Below are 26,611 nucleotides of genomic sequence, written 5' to 3' on the forward strand. Positions count from 1 at the left end.
TACATTCATTCAGAACTTAAAGGAAAAAATTAATTGGTTCCCTGTCAAAAAATAACCTAAAATATGGTATAAGAAAAAAGATAAATATACATAATTCATATGAAATTAATGGTAGAATGAACAGTAAGCTCATCATACTAACCTTTTCAAAGATAAAAGCCTCAGTGATAGTCACACCAGCACTTTCTCTGTCTATAATCCACACCATCAATAAATCCTTCATCTCCTTTACTGTAGCATTGATTATACTAATTTGGTGATGTCCTGTGCTGCCTGTACTTCCTGGAGCTTCTTATTCTTCATTATGGAAGCATCACTACTTTTGGGTTTACTGTACATGCTCAGCTGTGTGATAGCACAAGCACTATTGTATTTTAAGCTATTTCCTTCATGGTGTTTGTGATTGACTGCTTGTTCTCAGTCATCTTTTCCTAATCCATGGCTAGTGTAGGGGATGGTGATGTATGGTAAGGGATGACAGATGATAAGAAAATTTGAGGAATACAGAGCAAATACCACCAGCTATTGTAGGTGTGTTAGTAAGTTCATGTTTAGTGGTGCATATTTTTTTTTTATTTGTTATACTATTAGTGATTTTCATAGCAAAAGAGTTAATTACTTGATTTGCATGTAATTTGTTTCTATTACCATTTATTTATTGAATAGAAAAATATTCCATGTAGAGCAAAATGATTAACTAAAGAATAATCCTATGTATTCATTAATGACTAATAGGTTAAAATGTAATATAGGACTGAAAAGAAGTAAATATAAAAGATAAAGGCAGGGCAAGAAGATTTAAAGACTCATTATAATGAATTTGTTGGGACACTTAGGTCAACATGGAGAGCTATGAACAATTACAAGACAAAGACAGATCCAATGGAATATTTTTAGGTTTACTGAATGAAGAATAGAGAATTAGTAGGTCCACTAAGGGCATCTGATGGAGACTGTTCTGGAGGAAGGATAAGTAAAATTTTAAACATATTTCAACTGTTTTCACTCAGGAAAATGTGCAATGCAAAAAATGACAAAGTACCAGATTACCAAAAGAATGGAAAGATTTCATTATTGAGCCACTGGTTAATATCTATTAGGAAATCCTCACTTTCAGAACATTACTCTCCTCTCCTCTGTGTCTTACCATACTCCAACTCACACACACACTCAGCTTAACCTCACCCAAGAAGTAGTCTCTCTCAACACTCTCACATCCACCAACCAGCCAATCTTCCTGGGATTACTACATAGTCCATCAGTACCTTGTCTACCACCTTGCCTCTGCCATGTAATCTTAGGTATCCCTTTCTTACTGACCCATATGTTTGCAATTGCTAGATCTCACTCCATATAGTGTTCTATCAAACTTTATCCATTTCCATTCCTTCTAGGTATAAGCTGAAAGTGTGTGTGAGTTGGAGTATGGTAAAACACAGAGGAGAAAAGAGTAATGTTCTGAAAGGGAGGATTTCCTATAGATATTAACCAGTAGCTCAATAATGAAATCTTTACATTCTTTTAGTAATCTGGTGCTTTCTGGCATTTTTTGCATTGCACATTTTCCTGAGTGAAAACAGTTGAAAAATGTTTAGAATTTTACTTATCCTTCCTCCAGAACAAACTGTTTCCATCAGATGTCCTTAGTGGACCTACTAATTCTCAATTCTTCATTCAGTAAACCTAAAAAATCCCATTGGATCTGTCTTTGGCTAGTTACTTTAATCTTGTAGTTGTTCATAGCTCTGCATGTTGACCAAAGTGTCCTAACAAATTCATTATGAGTCTTTAAATCCTCTTGCCCTGCCTTTATCTTTTATATTTACTTCTTTTCACTCCTATATTACATTTTAACCTATTAGTCATCAACAAGTACTTAGGATCATTCTTTTAATCATTTTGCTCTATATGGAATATTTTCTATCTGGCTTCTGTGCAATCTATTAATGAATTACTTATACAACTCTTATGATTGATCTCTTTCCTGTCCTCCTATCCCAGCCCCTCCATAACTCCATGCTATCCACCTCCACCATGATCTCACCTCGCCCACCTGATTCTCTCACCATACCCACACACACCACCCTACCTCACCTGTCTTAATCCCCTCACTACATCTGTATTCCTCAACTCAGGTTTCCCAATATCTACTCTGTCTACCTTTCCAACTTGAGTCTCTCACTGCCATTACCCTCTCTCCCACTCTTCCTTACTACCCCCATACCTTGCCTTATCTCATTCTGTCCATTGGCATCATAATTCTTCAAAATCTGTTCTAAAGCTAGGTATCCTATTTGTATTTGTTTATTTGGAAGCTTTCTCCCATTTCAAACTGAACCTGATTTCACAATGATTACTACTACATAATAGTCCTTCAACTTACAACTATTTGTTTCTTCTGTTTAAACTAAATTTGAATATTATTCCCATTGTGAGGTCCAAGATTATCTGCTTAAAAAATTGTCTTGAATTATGTTTAGAAAGCTCTCTGCTTCACTATTCCCCACTATCAGATTCCAGTCAGTATTGCTAAGATTAAAATCTAAGACACCTGATTATATTTGCCTACCTTGCTTGTGTTGTGCCATAGTGGGCTGGTGGACTGGTTCTTCTGTAGTCTTCACTGGCCTAGCCAGTAATCCCGGAAACATGGTTTGTGTTCCTAGATATGAATTCATATTGACTCAGTTGTTATCTGTTTTTATGCTAATTTTAGCACATTATGATGCATCTCTAACATACTAGAGTGCTATAATGCCCCCTCTCCTTTCCCTGACATATCCAAGCCATGTTTTTTTTTTGTTAATGCAATAATATAAATGTTTCCTACACATGTCATTTCTCTAAGCAAGTATATTTTATTTGAATGTAGTCCTGCAATTCGTGTAGTAAACTATTAGTTGAGATATTATTTCCTTTTATTATTTTTTCTAGATTTAAATAATGTGCTAACACTGTTAACAGTATTATTGTGGCAACCAAAAAATAAAAATATACCTGTGCCTGGATAAATGTTACCTTTGTCTCATCATCAAATCATTAATGTTAAATATGGCAAAGGCCACATACTGTAATTATAATCATGAGCCATAATTACAATGATTGATTGACTTGTATATGTCTGTTGTTTCTGGTACATATTACCACTATTACTCAGTCTTTTGAGCTTAAAGCAGCATTCTGCAGTGTTTTATTATTCAATCTGCTTCTTGAACATGACTGCCATTTTCTTTGCTCGAACAGAGGCTGTTTACATGTGTCATCTGTTGTAACCTATCTGTGAACCTAGATCACTCAAATCACCAGGAATCCAGATCATGATGGTAAATACTCGTAGAATGCAAACTGTGTGATCAGGTCAGTGATGTGAAATGGAAATGGAAGATGTCTTATATCAAAAGATTACTATTATTATTATTATTATTTTTTTCAGATCAATGTATATGCAGTCTGTCCTGTTGTCTCTTGAGTTATGCCGCTTGAGTAGAAACAGCACATGATCTTTTAAAACCAAATTGACATAATGTTAAAGTTTAGTTCCAAGTTCTCTATCCATTTATTCTTCACAGTTCTTAGTGGATCTTTATCACTTCCATTATGAATTGATGTGCATGGTGATTGGTGGGTGGATGCCTTGTCTTGGCTTCCCATCCTTTGTAGGGATGTTGGCCTGTTAAGATGCTGTCACACTAGCACATTTTTTATCATGTTTCTGAGTGCGTCCTGTCACACATGCAGTCGTTCATCTGCACTTTTGTCAACAGTAAATAAACACGGCTCCTCTGATGCATAGACAAGCAGTCACTGCTCTGCACTTTATTAGAAATTTTGTAGATTGTAGGTGAGCCAAATGAGCTAAAATGGTATCCAGCATGCAGGAGTAGAGAAACAGAGACCTTCCAAAATTGTTAACATCTTTTGAGTTATGCAAGCCATTGTTTGCTGTTACATATCCACAAATTAAACGTAATCTATTTATTTGTTATTTTTAAAAAGTAAGGTAAGTAAGGTTTACTTAGCATATCTTTACATTACATATGGATTTTCATTTGACAATAGGTGACAACCCTCCTCTGTGAAGACGATCACTTCTGTTTGACAATGCAGACAGAAAATGATGACAGAGCGAGGTAATTGATGAAAACTGGAGTTGAAAAAATGGACGGAAAATATGCTGGTGTGAAGGCATCTTTATGTAGTTTTATATAAATTGGTAGGGACTTGAACAATTTTCATTTCAAAACTCAATCCTTTTGGTAGGGACTTGAACAATTTTCATTTGAAAACTGAATTCTCTACCAAGGAACATGGTAACATTAATGAAGTAAGTGAAGGGAACAAATGCACTTCATAAAACACTCTTAATGTATGAAGTCATGATAGGAAAATGAAGGATTGGGTAACCTCATGCATTAGTAAGAACAGCAATTTTTGTAGATACTCTGAAGCTGATCTAGAATGCTGGAACAGTTTTTTGTTTTTAAATACAGCATAATCACTCAACTGGTGAAACTCAGTTATAATTATGTTCAGTGAGATTGACATTTTAAATTATCCATGATAAAGAGAAAGCATGCATAAACAAATGATGGATCACATAAAACTATGTTGTGAAAATTACATAAGCTTTAATTTTTAAAGTACAAGTTCCTCTTTCAAGAAAACTACAAAACTTTAACAAATTTTATTTATTCTAGAATGCTTTCTTCCCACGTTGTGGGAAAAATTCCTCTTTTAGATAATTGAAGAAGGAGAGAAGTCCATATTTCTTGCCTCTCTTGTTAAAATATCCAGTAACAAAGTCATCTTCATCTGAAAAGTGAAGAAAAGTTCACCATATGGTCCAAATGTGGTTAAAAACAAACTGAAAATTGAATACCAGAAATTACATTGCTTATCAGTTTGTTATTAAGTGAATGCAACTGTAATAGATAATAATACTTTGGTACTGTCTTTTACTTTTCTGTATTGCTACTCAAACCCATTAGATTTAAATGTAACAAGTACAACACAAGAATAAGTGCTCTATTTACAAATCCTAAAAAGTTTTAAGGTGTCTTAAAACTGACTGATGGAGAATATGAAAATGTTGGGAGCCCAGGAAAGTTACAAAATTAAAATGTTCTAAAGAAGAGGTCCAAAAACTTCAGTACCAATGTGGAAGTAAGATTAGATACATAATTTTATCATGATTTCTCAATTTGTTTATGGATGAAATAAAACAATGACAGCACAGATTGGCAGCAGAGTATGATTATGGATAAACTATGTTTGCAGATAATTGTTGATAAGCATGTAAAGCATTTTTGAACTCAAATAATGGAGTTTGTACATACTGTATTTGTAACTATTGATTATTTTCTAGTTTATATGTATTTATTGCTCTGAATGTGATTATTTGTATTGTAATGTATGTATGTAGTAGTCATTTTGTAGTTGATTAGATTAATGAATGTGTGGGTATACTTAGGAAATTTGGAGTAGGTTTGAGAAACTAATGTTGGATGTGTTAGCTTGTGTGAAGTGAAGCTGAAAAGGTAGGGTGAATGATGGAAAATTAGGTGGAAGGAGGTGAGGTGTGGGGAGAGGAGGACTTGTTGGTGCCTATAATGCTGTGTGATGCATTGGAATGGAAAGTCATTTCATCTAGATTTATGTGGATAAAGTGGAAGTGTGTGTATGGAATGGAGAGGACAGAGAAACATTCTTGAAAGATGGGCTAGCATTACCATAATTTTTGCAATATATATATGATTTACTTTAAGAAATGGAGGGAAAAAATATTTTTAAAGTGAGAATTGGTGACAGGAAATATTTGGTATGAGAAGGATATTTAGAAGTATACTTGGATAAGACATGTGGGTGGAAGTGATTTAAAAATGTAAAGAATAGGATGTGGCAGTGTCTGAGATAGAGATATAGCCAAAGTGGTTGTGCATGATGCAAAAGCAAGTGTAGAAGAGAGGTGACCATGATGCAAAAGCAAGTGTAGAAGAGAGGTGACCAGCAATAAGTCTAAAAGGAGACAGGATGCAAAAGAGGATGTGATTAGAACAAAGGCATAAAAAGCAAAGGATTGAAGGATGCTGATTAAAATATGCAAAAAGGAATGAGATTGGGGTTGTTGACCAAAAGAAGAGTATAGGATGCCTGAAATAACAAAAGTGACACAGTACACAGAGAACAAGAATGACTGCATCAACTGATTTAAATGATGAAAGGGGGTGTTAGAGGCAGGTAAGAATAGGAAAGCTGCAGAATTGAATGAATGTGTGGTTTATGTGTGAAGGGTGGTTGAGCCATTTTAAGAGTCGGTCACTGTTGTAGGCAAGGATTATGTCAATTGAGAGGAGTTAAAGATGACACAGATTAAATGATTGGTGAGTAGTGTGACTTTGGAAGGACAAAAGACTGCATGGACTAAGTGTTTACTGTGTAAGAGGGTGTGTGATATACCATATTTTATGGCTAACAAGACACATTTTTTTTTTCTAAAAAATACCCTGAAAAATACTTGTGCATCTTTTAAGACAAATGTTGTATTGTAAGGCAACGCCCATGACTGACAGTAGTGATGACTGCAGATGAAAGTTTAGAGCTTTTACATGAATCCAGCAGTGATGAGTCCTTGGGATTTGAGGATGAATAAAATTTCTTTGATTGTTTTATATTTTTACATTAATATTTTTAAAATTTTTAATTAATTTTTATGAAAGGCAATGAAAGAGGTATACTATATTTACTAATCACCAACTATTATGTTATTGCCATGCAGACAGAATCGGACAAGTGATTAATGTAAACAACACGTGCCACCAATATGTGAGGGACGTACAACTTCACTGTGTGTATTTACTTGCGGTAGTTTTATTTACATAGTTGTAAATTTGTATTGAGTGCTGAGACAAAAGATAGTTTTATGAAAAGGTTAGATAAATTCATGGATAATGATGATAGATGGTCAAGTGTTGGTTTATAGGAGCTACCTTGTGTAGGTCAACCAGTCTCTTGCAGACTCCTTGCTTCTTGTGTTTTTATGTTCAGTGGTTGGGTATATGGTGAATGTATTCTTGTATGAGAATGACTTTTTTCTTAGAAATTTCTTTCCAAGATGCAGTGTCTTGTAAGCTGTAAGATATGGTATGTACTTTGGGCAACCATTGCTTTGAAGGGAAAGTGTATGACAGCTGACAGTGTATGAATACAAAGTTCGTTAACTAAGTGGTGGGTGAACAGATTAATGAATAAAAAAAAAATTTTATTCATGGCTGAGTGAGTTCAGTTGTTACACAAAATCTGTTTGCAGATCTGTTGGTAACACTGACAGGGCAGCTGTACTCAGCTGTGTTGTGAGGTCTGCAAGGTGGGATTTTGGGTTGTGTGTTGTTTTGTACCCATTTCATGTGCAAGATTTGGTATGTGTTCATGTGTATGTAGCCCAGTGTGATGTCCCTTAGGGAGACCATAACAGTTGTAGTAATGTTGTATACACAGTAAAAAAAAAAAGTATCCAAAAAAGTTTGTAATATGATTCAACTGATGAACTCTATTGAGAAATGGACAAGTCCAGCCCTGTAATGGTACCCTTGTGTTCATGATGTTGCCAAGGTTCAAAATGTAGCATTACTTTTGGTTGCATCCATAGCATTAGGCTTCACATGTGTGATTTTAACATAAAAGCTGATAAGCACATGCATACATATTAGAATACAACTGACACTGTTCTTAGGTGGGTTGTTCTATGTGATCCCCCCCCAACACCAAGATGAGCAGGCTGACCAACCCTACAGGGACAACACTGGCCTTACTGATCATTATGGAATTCAGTGTATCTCACTTTGTAGACTTTTTTTCACGTCTACAAGGCAGGCATTGCAGTCAAGCAGATATTGGCTCAGACCAGTGTGAGTGTCATGCTTGTCTCAAGGTGATGAAGTGCTTTGTTGAGGAGGGAGTGTAGTAGGACCTGCCTGCACCATGTCTCAGGCCTGGCAGGCCCAAATTAAAATCCACAAGAACTTTCAAAGGGATTGCAAGGGCTAAAAAAGTGAAAGGCAAGACAGAGCATCCTGTGTTGTTGTGGGCCTACCAGGCCAGAGAAAAGGTGCATATAGGTCCTACACTCCTTCCTCAACAAATTGCTTCACCACCTTGAGACAAACATGGAGTTGATACGTTTGACTAGAATGCAACCACAACTGTCATGTTTTCCTGACCAGTATCTCACCTGACCATCACACTGGGCTACGTACACAAAATGTTGTGCATCAAACAAGAAAGAAATGGCGCAGCACAAAATACTCTAACCAAAATCCTGCCTTGTAGGCCTCACTAAATGGCTGAGGGTGGCTGCTCTGCCACACAACATTGCCAATGGATCAGCAAAGAGAGATCATGCTAGAACTGAATTCACTCTTAGCCATAACCCAAAAAAATGAGATTAATCTGCCACCTGGTGAACTAATGCACAGACTGTGCATAAGGAAGGTGTATTAGAGACTGTTTCATAGATGGTACAGTAACAAAGTATTCAACTGAAATTTAAAAATGTGATTTCTGCAAAATTTTTATAAGTTGACACCATGCTAACTAAATCGAGTAAAGCCAGATTAATTACTGTGTTATGCCATGATGTTGAAAAAGCTGTTGGTTCTTTGTTGTTCTGGATGAAAGGTTACAAGGTTCAGCCTTTGCAATATAGTACTTCCCTAATGCAGTCTTGTTTACAGTTCCTTTTTGCAGTCTGATTTGTCTTGATTCTCTCAAATAACACAATTTTTCTTGAACCTTTTCTCTTCTATTAAATTACTGTTGTCAAAAAGGAGCTCACAAATAATTTAATCTTCATTTTCTTTTTAGTCTTTGTAATTTATCCACTTGCCTCCTCTGGTCTTCATCACTTCCCTTATCCTTGTTATCAGTCCAGGGATTGGACTGATAACATGTATAGGGAAGTGATGAGGACTAGAGGAAACTTGTGGATAAATTTACAGACTTTAGAGAAAATGAAGATCAAATTATTTATGAGCTCCTTTTTGACAACAGCAACATTAACAGAAGAAAAAAAAAAGAGTATAAGGACAATTAGATGACATTTGAATTAAGACAGATCAAACCACAAAAAGAAACTGTAAACAAGATAGCATTAGGGAATTGCCATTGCAAAGGCTAAACCTGAACCAGCAGCCCTTCTTAGTGTAAGTGTCTTCAGAGCAAGGTGCAAGGAGAGGCAACTGAAGACTGAGCCTGTAGAAGGAGTTTCGTTAAGTTGGCAAATGCTGAACTATCATGCTACTTATGGAAGCTTTATTGTAGTTATTAAAGGGAATGAAGAGTTTTAAGTGGAGAGTAGCATGAGTTTGAGTAGGAATTTATGTCAGATTGCTGGACCCTGTGAAACAAACATACATATGTATATATAAGTGTTTTGATATACAAAGTTGTAGTCCAAGATTTGGTGTGCATGCTCTGTGGGAAAAGGTGTGATTGGTGGGGAGACTGTGATAACATTAAATTGGGCAGGAAAAATGTCAGCCAGAGTCAAAGTAACCATAGTGTGAGCAAGCCATGGTGGATACAGCAGCTAAATAATAAGCATGCAGGTTGGTAACATGCAACTCATTACAACCATATAAGAGCACCCCTCATTTGCTAGACATCTCATAAGTACTTGCATTTGCTCTGTCAGTTAGTGGCAAAACTTATTCCCATCCTTCCCTCTAAACAGCAATTTTATATTCAGTAGCCTTCCTACATTTGTGAACACAAATGTTCTCCATCATTGCTCGGTTGTCCAGCCTTCTAGAAGTTCATTGTCTCATCTAAATGCGTGAGCATGTGTACAATCTATAATCTGCAGAAAGTTAGTTCGCTGGGCAAACTGATAAATCACATTTTTCAGATTTCATGAAATCTCTGTTCACTGATCTTTTGCCAACAAGGATGCCTTGGCAATGCTATGTGGCAGGACAACCACACTCAGCTACTTGTTAAAGCCTGCAAAGTGGGAATTTGGTTAGAGCTTTGTTTTGTGGTGCACCATTTCTTTTCCATTTGATGGGCAACATTTGGTGTATGTGTCCCAGTGTGATGGCCAGGTGAGTTAGTACTAGGGAGAACAGAACAGCTATGGTTGTGTTGTATAAGGCAAACATTCCAATCAAGCAGGTATCAGCTCAGACAGTTGTGAGCATGCGTGTTTGTCAGGTGGAAAGCAGTTTGCACTGCCTTGCCTTGTACTATCTTTGTCCTTGCTATCCGATTTTGGAATCCTTGTGGTTTAGGCCAACCAGGCTGGAGACAGGGTGCAGGCAGGTCCTACTCTTCCTCCTCAACAAATTGCTTCATCGCCTTCCGACAAACATGCATGCTTGTGTCTAAATCGATATCAGCTTGATTGGAATGACTATTGTGCACAAGGCAACGACAGCTGTTATGTTCTCCCTAGTACTAAACCTTCTTGCCATTACACCAGACTCTGCACACACCAAATAAAAAATTAATGATGAGGCACAAAACAACATACTAATCAAAACCCCACCTTGTGGGCCACAAAAAGCAGCTGAGCATGGCTATCCTGCCACATAGTGTTGCCAAGGCATCATTATTGGCAGTGGATCAAGGAACAGAGATTTTGCTCTACAAGTTAACTTACTCAGCCATGAATTGAAAAATGCAATTAATCAGTTTGCTCATTTCTCAGTGAACTAACTTTCCATATAGATTGTATCCACATTCTCTCTCTCTCTCTCTCTCTCTCTCTCTCTCTCTCTCCAGGAGCAACATCAGAGGGTGTGGCCACAGCAGAAAAGCCTCTACCTCTCCCTTTCCAAACATTGCTTTTTTGCTTGTTCATGCACCCTTTACCAACACCTCTCACACATATACTCCTCTATCCTACCTTCCAAATGGCCTTTTCCTGCTATTGCACTTTTAGCTTTGGTTCACATACACCTTTACAAACTCAACTTTAGTTCACAAACACTTTCTTTACAAACTCTCCTCTTTATTCTTTCAATATGGCCATGCTGTTTCAGTGTGTTCTTTCTCACTCATTCCACCACCCACAATTTGCACCACTTACTCATCTCATGTACTCTCTCATTACTCCCAACCTCCTATCCTGCCACTCTATATGCCTCTCTAAAGTAATTAATTTCTACATGTAACATGGACTCTTGACTGTTATGCCACTGTATCCCCTATTTCATGTCTAAGTCTCTAATCTGTATGTTAATGATGCAAGTGATCCTATGACACAACTGTCTTTTCCAATCTTCTCTCCTATCTCCAAATCAATCTCACCATGTTTACAGTAGCACAATTCCCAGATACTTTAACTTACCCACTTCCTTCATTATCTCTCCTCCCATAATCACCACACACATCCACCTCAACCCCTCTCAAACACCAACATCTTTGGTTCAGTTTTCCATCTTTCACATATCCTATGGAAATAATCTGATACCACTCTCTTAGATTTCCTTTCACTTTCTGCTAATAAGACTGTTGTCTACAAATAGACATACTATACTAGAGTTCATCACACTCCTATCTGTTTCAGTCTTACGTCAACATTTCCTACTACAGCTTCTATCTCCCTCATACAGTTACCCATTAAAGTATTTCACAACCACAGAGGCATCACATGTCCCTATCTCACTCCTAGCCTCCCTTTAACTTTTGCACAAACACTTGCATTCCTATAAAAACCTTAATTTCTTCCAACTCCCCTCGTACACCGTAAATCTTAAGAACATCCCAAGATACTTTCCTATTCACCTTCTCTGACATTTAAAATTTCATAAAAAAATTTTACAGCCTCTCCAACCTCAGCTGTCCACATCATGCACTCCCCTTAATCCTGCCCCCAAGCTTTCTATACCCTAGCACTTTGCTACAACTGTAGTCACTATATCCTTGCACTGAATATGTTTTAACACCCTAACGCTTGACTTCTTCCCAAATGCCACCTTAGCTTCACTGTCTTTCATCTACCTCTTCCTCATATTCATCTTTTTGCTCTTTCCTATCCAGCCTTTCACTAGCCACTATTGTAAATTTTTCTTCTATCATACTCCTATCTTTCACTAGCTACTATTGTACACTTTCATCTTAATCATCCTCCCATTTCTCTTTAATTTTTCTCCCAACTACCACAAGGTGGCCTGAACCATGAAATCCTTACTCAATGCATAACCCTATCAGGCTTTCTTCAATTTCTATTTTTATTTAATCATTATTATTATTATTATTATTATTATTATTATTATTATTTATTTATTTTTTTTTGCAGGCACATATGGATGCTAAGAATCTTCCATAAGGTCAGTGAATGGAAGAGGTGAGCTCATTGCCCCAAGTTCAAGTCCCACTAGAGGCTAGTCACTTTTCAAGCCATCAAGTAACCAAAAGTCATCTATATGCTGCCTATCATCACTATCTTTGAGTGGAAATGCAACAAGGGTCTAATTTTGTAGCATGGGCCCCTATAATGCATCACTTTAAAAACCTTGTTTGTGACATCAGGGATCAGGGAGTTACATACTTATGAAATCCCTCCAATAACTGATGCATGAGTGAGTCCTGAAGGTGATATGTTAAATGGTCCTGCATTACTACAGGGTATAAAGTAAACTGAACTAAATACAACAACCTTTCAAGACTGAATATCACTTACTTGAGAGAAAAGGTCTACTCTCTGCTCGTGTAGGTAATACATTCTCATTTGCAGACAGGGAGATGAAGAACATAAATGGCACTAACCAAACACACATAGTAAAGTATGCCAAGACCTGCAATAGTGAGAAACACACACAGTAAAGTATGCCAAGACCTGCAGTAGTGAGAAAAATAGTAATTGGTGATAACCTTACTAAAACAAGAGTAAACCTATTCTTTCATCTAAATTAGTATATTCTGGAACTCTTCACTTTCATTCTTTCTTGTTCTTATGACTAGAGTGGTTTCTAAAGAATACAGTGCCAAGATGCCTCCAGAAGTAAATTGGAAAGAAAAAAAAAATAAAATAAATAAATAAATAAATAAAATAAAATAAAAATTAAAAAAATAAATACAAAAAGTATAGAACAAATTATATATCCATGAGTGGCATTTTTTTTTTTCTTGTGCCCCTGTGCCAGTCTCCTTCATACTTCAAAAATAAATAAAAAGAACATTTATCTTATAATAATTATTGCCTTGTATTTGATTTTGGGTTCCCATGGAATTCTCACATGCAGATTGCTATCAAACATTCTTACCTCTGATGCTGGGTAGTAAAATGAGCTGAAGTAGGAGAAGGCAAGGTAATGGTTGATGAAGAACAAAACTGAAAGAGAGAAAGAAAATCAAGTATTTAAGTGTGCTCTCTGTTCTTACGTTAATTTTTCCAAATCCTTATGATAATTTAGACCCAATTTCACAGTTGCTCTCTTTTGGTGAGGTCATTACAATTGAGTGGTGATCACCACCACCACTAACAAATGTGCTTTCACTGTTGTTTTTTGCAGCATTGTATGTTTTGGTCCTTACCAAAAAATTTGAACATTTGGTAATGTAGGCTTGGGAGCTGGGACCCTCCCCAGTGGAATTTACCAATGCATTTTTTTACTGCAAATAGCACAAGTACTTATTCTCTTGTAGTTATATTATTCACTAAGTTATATATTAAAATGATTAAACAGTACAGCGACACTGTTGGCTATAATAGTAATGATAAAAAAAATTAAGCATTTGGATGGTAGTGTGAACTCACTTCACACAAAACTTGTCACCCATATTTCATTTGCTACCCCTCCTTGGCCAAGTTACTATAATAATCTTGACATATACCTAGGTATATGGACTGAGTCACCTAAGAGAAATATTGGATAATATTGAAATGACATGACTGTTTCCATTAGAGGGGTGGCTTTGGTTAGGTTAGGCTAGGTTTATATGAATTCAGTTAATAACACTTACTTGAGAGAAAAGGTCTACTCTCTGCTTGTGTACATAATACATTCATTTGCAGAAAGGGAGATGAATTTAACTGCAGATCCTTTCATTGTGTAGATCATGATAATAAAAATGAAGTTATTTTTGCCCAGAAATAAATTTGCCCAGAAGTAGATAGTCAATCTCAAAATTGGTAGGTTAGGATTATTTCCATGAAACCCAAAATACTTCAATCTAATAATGCATGTTTAAGTTAATGAGGGAGAGAGAAATAGTAGATGATTTATTATGTGGCTTTAGAGATCTTCAAAGGGAAGAATTTAAATCAAAATGTAAAAATAACAGCAGTCAATGGATATGCCATGTTGAAGGCATTAGTGCCGTATTTTCTTTTCTTTTCTTTTAAGTGCTGGCATGGTCAGTTCTTTTATCAAGAATTGACTCATTTTATCTAATGAGGCCACTCCAGCATACCAACATTACCAAATTGGAGTTTTTTTTTTGTTATGATCGTTATCTGGTTTGGAGATTATCGAAACCACAAAAAATGACTGTGAAATCAGATCAAGTATGCAGGTGTTGGTAATGCCTGTTACTAGGTTGGTAATGGTAAGGCTTTCAGTTGGGAACATTACCAAGCAACTGTGAAACTAGCCCTTAGTTTGTATAATAACTGATGTTAGTAGGAACCAACACATAAAGCATTTGTTTTTTTTTTTACTCATGTTTACACAATAATATTGCAATATCAGTGGCAGACACATTGATATACAATGCCTGACTTTCAAACCACAAAAATAATATTCTGCTTGTTTCAGTATGGTAACTGACATGGGAAGAGGATTACTTTACTAATTTACTTATTGCTGTCGGATACCATATGCAATGTATGATGGGCACTGGCATAACCAAGACTCCAGCTTTTGATGCTTCAACACTGCTGATATACTGATTTCATACAACCTTTCATATCTTAGGTCTTCTGATCTGGACATTTCTGCAGTCCTTAATAACAATGGTCCATTACTTTTGAGATTAGTGGATACAATATACTTGTGCATTCCAAACCTCTGTCAATTCTCAGTTTACCCAGACATATTTCTTTGCATGCTTATAAAAAGCTTTCATCCTTTCAATAACATGGGTTTACCTATATTATGCACATTCAACACAATCTACACTTCTACCCAACCAACTTTCTTATCCTTTCTCATGATCTATGAATGTATCATTGCTTTCCTTTCATTAGAATTTTTAAAACTGCTTTCCTACTTGTCTGAAGCCTCACTCAAGAAATGTCCCATTGGGGTAGTTGGGGGCACACAAGAAGAGCCTCCATCTCTCTTTCCTAATACTCCCTTCTTGCTTGTTCTAGTGTTTGGCCTTACTAACACTTATTTCACAAATTTACTCCTTTAACCTAACCTTCCATCTTTCAAGAGACCTTAATCTCTTCACAAATTCTTTGAACTGCCATCCTGAGTAAAAAAAAAAAAAAAAAAAAAAAAAAAAAAAAAAAAAAAAAAAAAAAATTAACACATTCGTAGTTTTCTACACCTTCCTTGTTGATCTACCAAATCCTTTCAAAAATTTTTCTGTAAATCTTTTCCCCTATATTTAAAAACTTGTATAATAATTCTCACATATATTCCAATAACCAGTCCCCTTGTAGACAGGACAATGATACCCTTTGTCAGTCTCCTAGTACATTACTCTATTCCCAGTCCTATTTTGACCATACTAAACAGCTGATTGATATTCCTCAAAAAATAAGTTAGGAATAAATTTCACACTTACCTATCCCAATGATGAATGGTAGTGATGTTAGGAAGAAGAATGGAAATGTTCTGAGGATGGAAAGGTGCACTAGCTGGGACACCAAGCCACACAGGATGACAGACGATGGCAAACTCTCAAATAAGAAGAGTAAAATATACAGTCCGATGGTAACCTGGAAAACAAATCATAAAGTAAATAATGTAAATAAAATATTCAGCAATCAATACTACTAACATGTCTGCTATACTGTATATCAAGAAACAGTTGAACAATGATGATGATGATAAAATTTGTGTGTGTGATTTGGTGAGATAGCCATGGAGAGAGAGAGAGAGAGAGAGAGAGAGAGAGAGAGAGAGAGAGAGAGAGAGAGAGAGAGAGAGAGAGAGAGAGAGAGAGAGAGAGAGAGAGAAACCAGGAAGGGTAAAGGTACAAGCTGATAGTAATATGGAATTAAAAAAATAAATACATAAATAAGAATAATGCATATGTATCAATATATTACCTATGTACTTTAACATAATATTCTATATTTACTACATGAGTAAATTTCAAACCATCCACCATTTCTATTGCTTCACTGCCATGAAGTGTGCCCAGAATGTTTTTTGCATTCAGATTTCTGTTACTGAATGAAGCCTCAACATTGTTTGTTAGTGTTACTGGCTCCTTTTCAAAGCCTCAGTACTGCTAGCTATGAGACATCCATGTGCAGTAATGCTGTGTATACTTATTTTCATTTATTTGTTCTTGCTTTGGACACTCAAACTCAACTATTTATTATAAAATTGTATTACAGAAAAAAATGTAACCTTTCTCTTTTCTTGCTCAGGAGCATTATGTGACTATTCTTTTCTTCAAAATATTTTTTTGCTAACATAATTGAAACATTAAATACTTCCAGCTGTATACACACCATTCATGAGGGGCAAAATGGAGCTCAATACTACATAACTAATGGTGAGAAATGGAGGCTGGTGGGGGAGGAGGGGGGGAAATACCTAATAATAATTGTGGTGAATGACTAAAGACCCACATAAAAATATTTAACCAAAAATGCAAAAACTGAACATTTTTCAGAGATCATAATCATCATTCTGAAAGATGTTTCAATTGTAAATGGATCACAGTTTCTCACCTGAGATGAATTATATATATATATATATATATATATATATATATATATATATATATATATATATATATATATATATATATATAAATAAGAGACACTTGTCTACTATTGTTCTTCCTGCTATTATCATTATCTTGGACATTCTCAGGTTATGCTTAGCTAGCTAAGTATTCCATTAGGAGAATCTGGATTGAAATAGTTCTGAAGTCTAAGGCTCAAGAGGATGAGTATAAGATCTTGCTGTGTGTGTAGACACAACATCTAGGTTTGGACTAAAAATGGAGGAAATTAGGAAGGAACAAAAAAGGGGCTGCAGTTAATAGCCTCCTGCACTTGTGTTTCAGTGAAGAAAAAAGATGAGGTTTAGTACAGAATTGATGTCCCACAATCTGAAAATCAGAACTATAGTCTAAAAATTGCAGAAGCTGATATCATAGTTAAAGGAGATGTCATGACACTGGGTCAATACCAGAACAGCAGTCTGACCTGGGAATTTTTCTGGTCCCTCCCCAGATGAGGACTCCAAGGCTGGTATTGGAGTAGCCATTTTTCATTTTGAGTGATGGGTGTAAAATGCATGTACAGTAAAATCCCTCTCATCCGGCATTCGAGTATCCGGCAGCTTCAAGTATCCGGCACATTTTTCCCCGAGCCTTAAAATCAATAAAAAATCAAAGTGTACTCATAAAATTTATTAAAATTCCCGCGCAAGGCATACTTTGTCCCCTCACCACCAGAGCGCACTGCTTCACGCCACCCGCGGCCCACTGCACTGTGTTTACTCAGTGACTCAGTCCCGTGTGTGCACTGTTTATCGCCTGATGCCTTCATCATACCTAAAGTTGTAGAAAAGAGGAAGCATGTTGTGCTTACACTTAAGCAGCTGATCAGATCAGCTGCTGATTAAGATCAGCTGATCTCTGTTATGGTAAGATGCGTAAGTGTAGGGTGGTGATTGTGGACATAATTTCACTTCTATTCAAGTATCCGGCATGTTGGCGGTCTCGTTGATGCCGGATAAGAGGGATTTTACTGTAGTGTAGTGTGTGAAGGGAGAGAGTTGTCTTTAGAGGGTAAGCTATGACTACCTTCTTGCCATTGTATGATACAGCAGGAAATTTCAGGGAGGTCACAGATGGGTCAGAGGCAAGTTCACACCATCCACCTATGTCACTGTGTACATATGAAACCTCCCTGAGAGTAAGTACTGTTTTGCCAGGTGTGTAATACCTCCTTCATGGCCTTAAATTTCTGTTTGTATTTAGTGTTTATGCATTTAAAAGAAAATAAACTTATCACCTTGGATTCTATACCTCCTGATATTTTTTCTCTCTTTGTGGGTATAGACCTCAAAATATTATAACTGAAGGAAACAAGAGCTATTTGTGAGATCTGTGCTATGAAATGAAAGGATTTGGTGACATTCGAACAGTATTTTTGGTGTGGTGGAGTTGACTTAAGACACAGACCAATTCTGTCCTCAACTACCTATTTTCAAAGATTCAAAACATGCTGTACATCACTTACATATCTGCATCAAAGACACTGGTAAGTTTAATATATGAACAGAAATGAGCATGAAACATGTACTGTATGAATTGTATGAAAAGTTGTGTAGTAAGGTGAGTAAACTTAAGGACTGAGTTGAGAGAACTATTCTGAAAAGGGCAGAGAATTATACCATGGTATTTTAGATTTAAATTCTTCCCTAAAATTCATCTAAATCAAAACAAGCACACAATTGCCTCCATCTAGTATTTGGCTGATTAACCTACTTTCACACATCCTGATCTGTGCAGCGAGCGGCAAACAGGGACCCTTATTTTGGATTCCTGCTAATGCTTGGTGTTGGCATGAGTGATCTTTTAGGGTGAAAAGTCTTTGCTGACACAGGCTGCCCACCCAAGATTTTTCATGAATATGTAGCATGGGTCAGCCTCTGCCACCCCATCTGATGCCAGCCAAGCTATATAAATTATCTCAAATAGAGGAAACCTTACTGCCTCTGACAATCTTCTCTGGTAAACTCTGGAACTAACTGCCTGCTTTTGTATTTCCACCTTCCTATGACTTGAATTTCTTCAAGAGGGAGGTTTTTTGACTACTGCTTTGAAAACTTTTCTGGGACTGGCATCTCAGTGGGCTTTTTTTTTTTTTTTTTTTTTTTTTGATTTTTGTTGCCCTTGGCCAGTGTCCCTCCTACATAAAAAAAAAGTGAAAAAAAAAAAGCATGAATCTGGGATGTTTGTCACTAATGATTAACCACAAAGACTGAGATAGAGAGTTGGGTTTGGGATTGTCTATGTAATCAGCAAGTGAATGAAATTACCTGCAAAATTAATGGCAACAGACCACAGTAGTGTACAAACAAGTTACTTACCCATATCCAATATCTTATAACTTTGGCAACTGTGCTTGTATATTCTTCTACAAGTTCTGCAAGGTAGTAGAGAGCTGCAGCTGTTGAAAAAGTAAAAAGGCAGTGATAAGGAGGGAGCACGTATAAAATTATACAAAATATTTTTTTGTCTAAATACTATGGTTAAGTGTTCTTTCATATGGAGCACCTGCACTTAAATAAAACTCAAATGTCCCCATCATGCACACTTTGCAATGGAAATAGTTCTATTCATTTGTACATTGTCATACCTTACTTTCCTGCCAGAAAGTTTTGTTGCATATAACAAGTGGGTGACAAACCCAATCATGTCAAATTTTGTATACATTAGCTAATGTGGTGTCCTGTTACACAATAAAAGTTGATCAAAATGAGAAAATCCTAATAAAAATTAAAGAATAAATACACTAAAGCAGACTAGCAAATCTACAAAATTACATATCAATATTGATTTTTCAAATAAAATATCATTGTACAAATACAATTTTTGATTAACAGGTAATAGGAAAGTATCATAATAGATTAATGCAAACATCGATTCCTTTCTATTTTCTTTTAATTATAAATGAATAAAAATCCTTGATGGATTACAATACATAATTACTGGTTAAGTTGAAGTGCAACTCTTCATCAGTTTTCCTTTGTTTCTTGGAATTACATCTGCACTTCACTAATATTTAACTGAATTCGACTATATGGACTTTAAAGTTTTGCGTGTATTTAATAATAAACCAAGTTGTTTCACAGTAATTTCTTTCCTTCATTCATAAGTAAAGGAAACCTATGCATCCCTTGCTGGCTGTGCTGAAGATAGCAGTTAGGTTTGTTAGTTGGGAGCTTTGAAGCTGGAAGGGCAGGAAGTAAATAATACTTGCAAAATTGTAAAAAAAAAAAAAAAAAAATGAAACATGACACTATTCAAAAGTCCAATAAGGTTTAACTTGCAATTAAAGAAAATGTAAAGAACAATGTCACTACCATAGCTGCCAAAAAAGATGAGAAAGGCAGTATTAATCAGCTGACACTGACAGTACTGCTGAGTGATGTTTTAGTGTCTGAATACTATGGTTAAGTATTCTTTTATATGTAGCACCTGCACTCTGCCTTGGCAAAAAAAAAAAAAAAAAAAAAAAAAAAAAAAAAAAAAAAAAAAAAAACAATATATATATATATATATATATATATATATATATATATATATATATATATATATATATATATATATATATATATATATATATATATATATATATATATAAATTTTTTTATTGGATTTCCTGGGTTTTATTTATATTTTTGTTTATTCCTCACATTTTTATGTAAATCAATTTAAATAAGAAATTAAAAAGTGAAACAAAAGGCTTAAAGTGTTATCTGAAAGACAGACATGTGTTTAGGTTATGTTGATACAGGTTGATTCCATTGGATAAAGCCTGTGTTAACTGGTATGGTACAGGAAATGAATGGGTCAGGTTTGACTACTTTTACATTTTTTATGTCTACGTAAAGACAGCTTCCTACTTGATGAAGCAGCCTTCCTACCTTTAATTTTAGTGAAAACCACTTGTCAACTCAAGGGATTTTAATAGGTAAATATCATAGGCCAGAAGTGGTGACATGTCAATTAAGCCACACCTCCTTTCTCAACCATGTGGAGAGGACTTAAGGATTATGATAAAATAATAACTGAAACCATAGTTATGCCCTTAAAACTTCTTGAGGGCTCTCCTTCCTCCTCAACTACAGCACTGAAATCAACTGGAAATGTTCTAAAAACCAGATTCACCTGTATCTTCAGATGCAATGTCTGGTGGAATATTTGATGTGGAGTTTCCATTAAATTTTTAAAGTCTGGGAAGATGTTTTGAATTAACAAGTATGCTAATTTGTGCTTAGTATTCAGAAAGGAGGAAAGGGGGAACAACATATCAATGATTATAAAATAAAGTGAATATTTACATCCTAAACTGGATGTAGAATGGCAAGTGAACAGGTAAGGCAAGAACAGGAGTGTCATGTTTGCCTAAAAGGATAAATGCTCAGAAAAAAAATGACTGGAGCTTCATGGTATCAGCTAGGTACAACAAACCAATCAACATAGGCACAACTAAAGAGTACACACAGCTATGGAGGTATATAATTATAAGCTGTCACTCTAGTCAATCCTTTCTTCTTTTTGGAGTTCACTCCTCAGTACACAAAAATAATATATTCAGAATATTTAAAATCAAGACATCTTGAACACAGTGAAGTATTTAAGACAGCCATTTACTAAAAAAACTGAACAATTTTTTTGCAGTGTTAAAAAATCTTCAGTTGTTTCAGTGAAACATTCCATATTTACTGAGGCATCTAATTTTCATTATTTAAATAGACAGAGTTGTTCTTAGTAGGACTGCTCTGTAACATTAGCAAACTTACTAGTAAAAATCTTAACACTGACAATGTCTACAAGAAAAGTATCTCCTATCAGAAGAGGCAGATGAACTGTTGAAGCCAAACATGACCTGCATGTGTGTATATCCAAGAAGGCAGAACTATTTTGTACTGTGTTACTAGAATTCTGCCTCTATTCCTGTACAACACATTCACCTGCACAAAAAAGGTTAAGTGCTTACCCACACTGACAAAAAATTTTCACATGCACTGTGTGGGGTAGGCTACAGTTTTACAGATTTATAACACATGGTGGATCAGGGTTAGAAAAATCAAGATTAAAACCATGTATATATAAATAAATAAACAAACAAAATAATAAAAAACAAATAAAATAAAATAATCAATCAATGCTACTATATAACTTAAATAACCTGGAGCTCCATGAGGAGTAAATTTAAGACAACTAGGAAAGTACTACTAATTGATTCTAACATACAGTATGTGACCACTAAATCGTTGAAGAGGCAAATAATAAGAGTAATTTCACAGAAAAATGCATCATGTACATCTATAAATTGAACTGCTTTTCTACACTGTGTATCTCCAAGGCAAATAAACAAGTACTAATTTAAATAAAGATTTTTTACTCTGGTTAAAAATCGGTTAAAATTAGATGACTGAAATTATCTGACTAAATCATACCAATCATGGTTACCAGTGACTGATCCCATGATATCAAAGGAATTTATCATGCTAAAAATTTTATCTCCCCAAAAATTTCAGTTTTATTTTATTTATTTATTTATTTTTTGACATTACTGGTGTGGCTGCAAGAAAAGCACAGAAAATCTAAAGGAGAAAAATTCTCATGCAGTAAAGCTATCCATACATGTGCTTAATAGTGATACAGTAATACAGTAATACATTAATAATACAGAAAAAAAGAAAAGAAAAAAATGATATACTCAATCATCACTGATTTAATTGTGATGAATTAACTTAAATCATAATAATTTTGTGATGAACTACTAAATACTATACATATATCTTAAGTGTATCATTTACCCTAATGCATGTAGGTTGGTTAATGTGAATGACATGAGAAAAGCAAGTGTAGTGTCTTGCATAGAGAAGGTTGGTATTGTTAGCTCTTGATGCTTAAAATCCCCAAAAATAAGCTATACAAAGCTGTATATTACGCTGAAAATTGTGAAAACCACTTCTGGTTGAAATGATGCATGCCATCAATAGGGGCAATGCATCAGGAATGTAGACTTGATACAGTGATCTTGGTAAATATTAACTCTTTTATATTCTAATGATGACTGCATGTTACACGGATTTTTACGAGCAGATGTCAATATGGAAATATATATATATATATATATATATATATATATATATCATGGACAATGTTCTTCAACTTAACTTTGATCCCTGTTCAATGTTAATCTTGGCACTTTTTCTGGACAATAAATCACTAAAGCAATACCAAAATACACCACTAATGCTATATTACAATAGTATAATATAGAAAGATGGGATATATAAGAAAAACACAACACTGACTTTTCCAAAGCTTTCAATGTAGGTGACTATACCAGCATCACAAAATTTTACCTTAAACCCTGGTGTAAGGTTGGATGGTTGGTTAGATGAACATGCTGGAAGAAAGTGGGCAGAAAAGAGTGGCCAGAATCATCCTTGGTTCAAGGTACACCACCTATATTGAAGCCATCACTTAACTGAACATTCTCTCCATTTCTTATCACATGAGTCTTCAACTTAGCAACAAATTGTTCAACCCACGTCACAGACACAGGCACCTACATGTACTTCCCCGAGGCCCTGAAATCCTGTCAAGCAGTCCGCATAAATGTTAATATTTCTCACATAACAAGAATACCTGACACATTTAGGGTTGCATAAACATTTTTTTTTTGAGAATCCACATATAACATGAACTAGGTGTACATATATCTTTTTGATAGACTTTGCCATAATATAAAATTTTCTTTTCTGAAAAAAAAACTAATTTTCCTTAGTGTAGATCATAGCGGTGAAGGAAAAACTAATGATTTAAAAAAAATTCAAAATGAGATTCCTTCAAAACAGTTGAATCTACCAGAAAACTAATTTTGACAAAAAAAGTATGTTAGTAAAACAAGTAATAACTTCGATTATTTCTGGGGTGTTGGTACAATGAGTTCATCATAAACAGTCCCAACGGATAGATAGGGGGTTGGGTGTCTAGCTTATCACCGCCACCACTGCCGGCGTTTTGTGGCCAACAGCAGAATGATGCTATTTTGTCTCTAATTCTTGCTTCATTAACAAACAAGTGTAAAGCTGCATCTGAAAGCTGTGGAGTCAATACCTGTGGTGTGAAGGACTACACTGAAACCCCCGAGTTTGACAGCTCGGTGGTTCAGAGTTTGCTTAGCTTATATTTTGATACCCTTAGTATGTGTACAACTACATATACTCTCTTTTTCTTACCTAAGGCAAGGGTTCCCAGGCATATGTGTACAATCGTGGACACCCATGATAACAAATATAAGAATCCAGGCATGGTATGCGGTCACCTCTGTAAGGCTTCCCTTCCTGCAAATAAACACCGCGTCCGATCCCCTGCACCACATCGCCGCTGTCCTGCAATGGATAAAAATATAGCAAAATCTTCTCTCAGTTTACTCTTAGTTAACTTTTCTAGAACTATATAATTTGTTGAAGACAAAGCAATAAATTGTACCGTAAAAATCTTGCATGTAAATCAATAAAACGCATTTCAAAACAGCCAAGTAAGCCAGCTATGGCCAGTTAGCCTTTCCATCGGAGCAGCGATGAGATGGCGAGTACAGTTGCTATAGCGACATCGCCATGGCAAATGCATAGAAACCATCTATAGCTACATTTAATTCCTCAGAAAATATATGGCTTTATATTAAGTCATCGAACATAACAAGAAATACTAAAATAGTTGCATGATCTCTGATTAATAGAGCAACACATTATCTCTAAGCACATACGTGTCCTGATGGGTACATCTAGGATAAACTCTCCAGTGGTTCACTTGGCTTGCGTACGTGTTTTTACATGATGTGGAGAGTCTCTCTCTCTCTCTCTCTCTCTCTCTCTCTCTCTCTCTCTCTCTCTCTCTCTCTCTCTCTCTCTCTCTCTCTGTCTTTTTTTCTTTTTTTATGTAGGAGGGACACTGGCCAAGGGCAACAAAAATCCAATTAAAAAAAAAAAAGCCCACTGAGATGCCAATCCCAGAAAAGGGTAAAAAACGGTAGTCAGAAATTGAAGGATAAGTGTCTTGAAACCTCCCGCTTGAAGGAATTCAAGTCATAGGAAGATGGAAATACAGAAGCAGGCAGGGAGTTCCAGAGTTCACCAGAGAAAGGGATGAATGATTGAGAACACTGGTTAACTCTTGCATTAGAGAGATGGACAGAATAGGGGTGAGAGAAAGAAGAAAGTCTTGTGCAGTGAGGCCGCAGGAGGAGGGGAGGCATGCAGTTAGCAAGATCAGAAGAGCAGTTAGCATGAAAATAGCGGTAGAAGACAGCTAGATATGCAATATTGCGGCAATGAGAGAGGCTGAAGACAGTCTGTTAGAAGAGAGATGTTGATGAGACGAAAAGCTTTTGATTCCACCCTGTCTAGAAGAGCGGTATGAGTGGAACCCTCCCCATACATACTCCATACATGGACGGATAAAGCCCTTGTACAGAGTGAGTAGCTGTGGGAGGGGGTTGAGGAAAAACTGGCGGAGACGTCTCAGAACACCTAACTTCAAAGAAGCTGTTTTAGCTAGAGATGAGATGTGAAGTTTCCAGTTCAGATTATAAGTAAAGGGCAGATCGAGGATGTTCAGTGTAGAAGAGGGGGAAAGTTGAGTGTCACTGAAGAAGAGGGGATAGTTGTCTGGAAGGTTGTGTCGAGTTGATAGATGGAGGAATTAAGTTTTTGAGGTATTGAACAATACTAAGTTTGCTCTGCCCCAATCAGAAATTTTAGAAAGATCAGAAGTAAGGCGTTCTGTGGCTTCCCTGCGTGAAATGTTTACTTCCTGAAGGGTTGGACGTCTGTGAAAAGACGTGGAAAAGTGCAGGGTGGTATCATCAGCGTCAGTTTGGTTTAGAAGGTCATTGATGAATAGTAAGAAGAGAGTGGGTGACGGGACAGAACCCTGAGGAACACCACTGTTAATAAATTTAGAAGAAGAACAGTGGCTATCTACCACAGCAGCAGTAGAACGGTCAGAAAGGAAACTTGAGATGAAGTTACAGAGAGAAGGACAGAAGGTGTAGGAGGGTAATTTGGAAATCAAAGCTTTGTGCCAGACTCTATCAAAAGCTTTTGATATATCCAAGGCAAGAGCAAAAATTACACCAAAATCTTTAAAAGAGGATGACCAAGACTCAGTAAGGAAAGTCAGAAGATCACCAGTAGAGCGGCCTTGACGGAACCCATACTGGCGATCAAATAGAAGGTTGTGAAGTGATAGATGTTTAAGAATATTGCTGTTGAGGATAGATTACAAAACTTTGGATAGGCAGGAAATTAGAACAATAGGACAGCAGTTTGAGGGATTAGAACGGTCGCCCTTTTTAGAAACAGGCTGAATGTAGGCAAACTTCCAGCAAGAAGGAAAGGTAGATGTTGACAGACAGAGTTAAAAGAGTTTGACTAGGCAAGGTGCAAGCACGGAGGCACAGTTTCGGAGAACAGTAGGAGGGACCCCATCAGGTCCATAAGCCTTTCGATGGTTTAGGCTAGTGAGGGCATGGAAAACATCATTGCGAAGAATTTTAATAGGTAGCATGAAGTAGTCAAAGGGTGAAGGAGAGGGAGGAACAAGCCCTGAATCGTCCAAGGGAGAGTTTTTAGCAAAGATTTGAGCGAAGAGTTCAGCTTTAGAGATAGATGTGATAGCAGTTGTGCCATCTGGTTGAAATAAAGGAGGGAAAGAAGAA

At 36.1% G+C, this 26,611-nt stretch overlaps 1 protein-coding gene and 1 long non-coding RNA gene across 3 annotated transcripts in view; one reads left to right on the forward strand and one right to left on the reverse strand.

The window, feature by feature from the left end:
• Positions 1–12,685, forward strand: part of LOC135110919 (uncharacterized) — a 37,195-nt gene extending 24,510 nt beyond the window's left edge. Inside the window, exon 3 of the long non-coding RNA XR_010273490.1 lies at positions 12,296–12,685. This is a non-coding gene — a long non-coding RNA (uncharacterized LOC135110919). The remainder of the gene's footprint in view (positions 1–12,295) is intronic.
• Positions 4,609–26,611, reverse strand: part of LOC135110918 (protein TEX261-like) — a 290,884-nt gene continuing 268,881 nt past the window's right edge. The window contains exons 5-10 of one of the 2 annotated variants that reach the window (XM_064023598.1): positions 24,129–24,281; positions 19,233–19,312; positions 15,736–15,889; positions 13,263–13,330; positions 12,680–12,794; positions 4,609–4,812 (exon numbers count right to left, since the gene is read on the reverse strand). In XM_064023598.1, the coding sequence (XP_063879668.1) occupies positions 4,694–4,812; positions 12,680–12,794; positions 13,263–13,330; positions 15,736–15,889; positions 19,233–19,312; positions 24,129–24,201 (609 nt within the window). In that variant the 5' untranslated portion in view covers positions 24,202–24,281 and the 3' untranslated portion in view covers positions 4,609–4,693. The other variant, XM_064023597.1, reaches the window with a different exon arrangement.

Source organism: Scylla paramamosain, chromosome 21, assembly GCF_035594125.1.
Source record: "Scylla paramamosain isolate STU-SP2022 chromosome 21, ASM3559412v1, whole genome shotgun sequence".
In the NCBI taxonomy this organism is placed as follows: domain Eukaryota; kingdom Metazoa; phylum Arthropoda; class Malacostraca; order Decapoda; family Portunidae; genus Scylla; species Scylla paramamosain.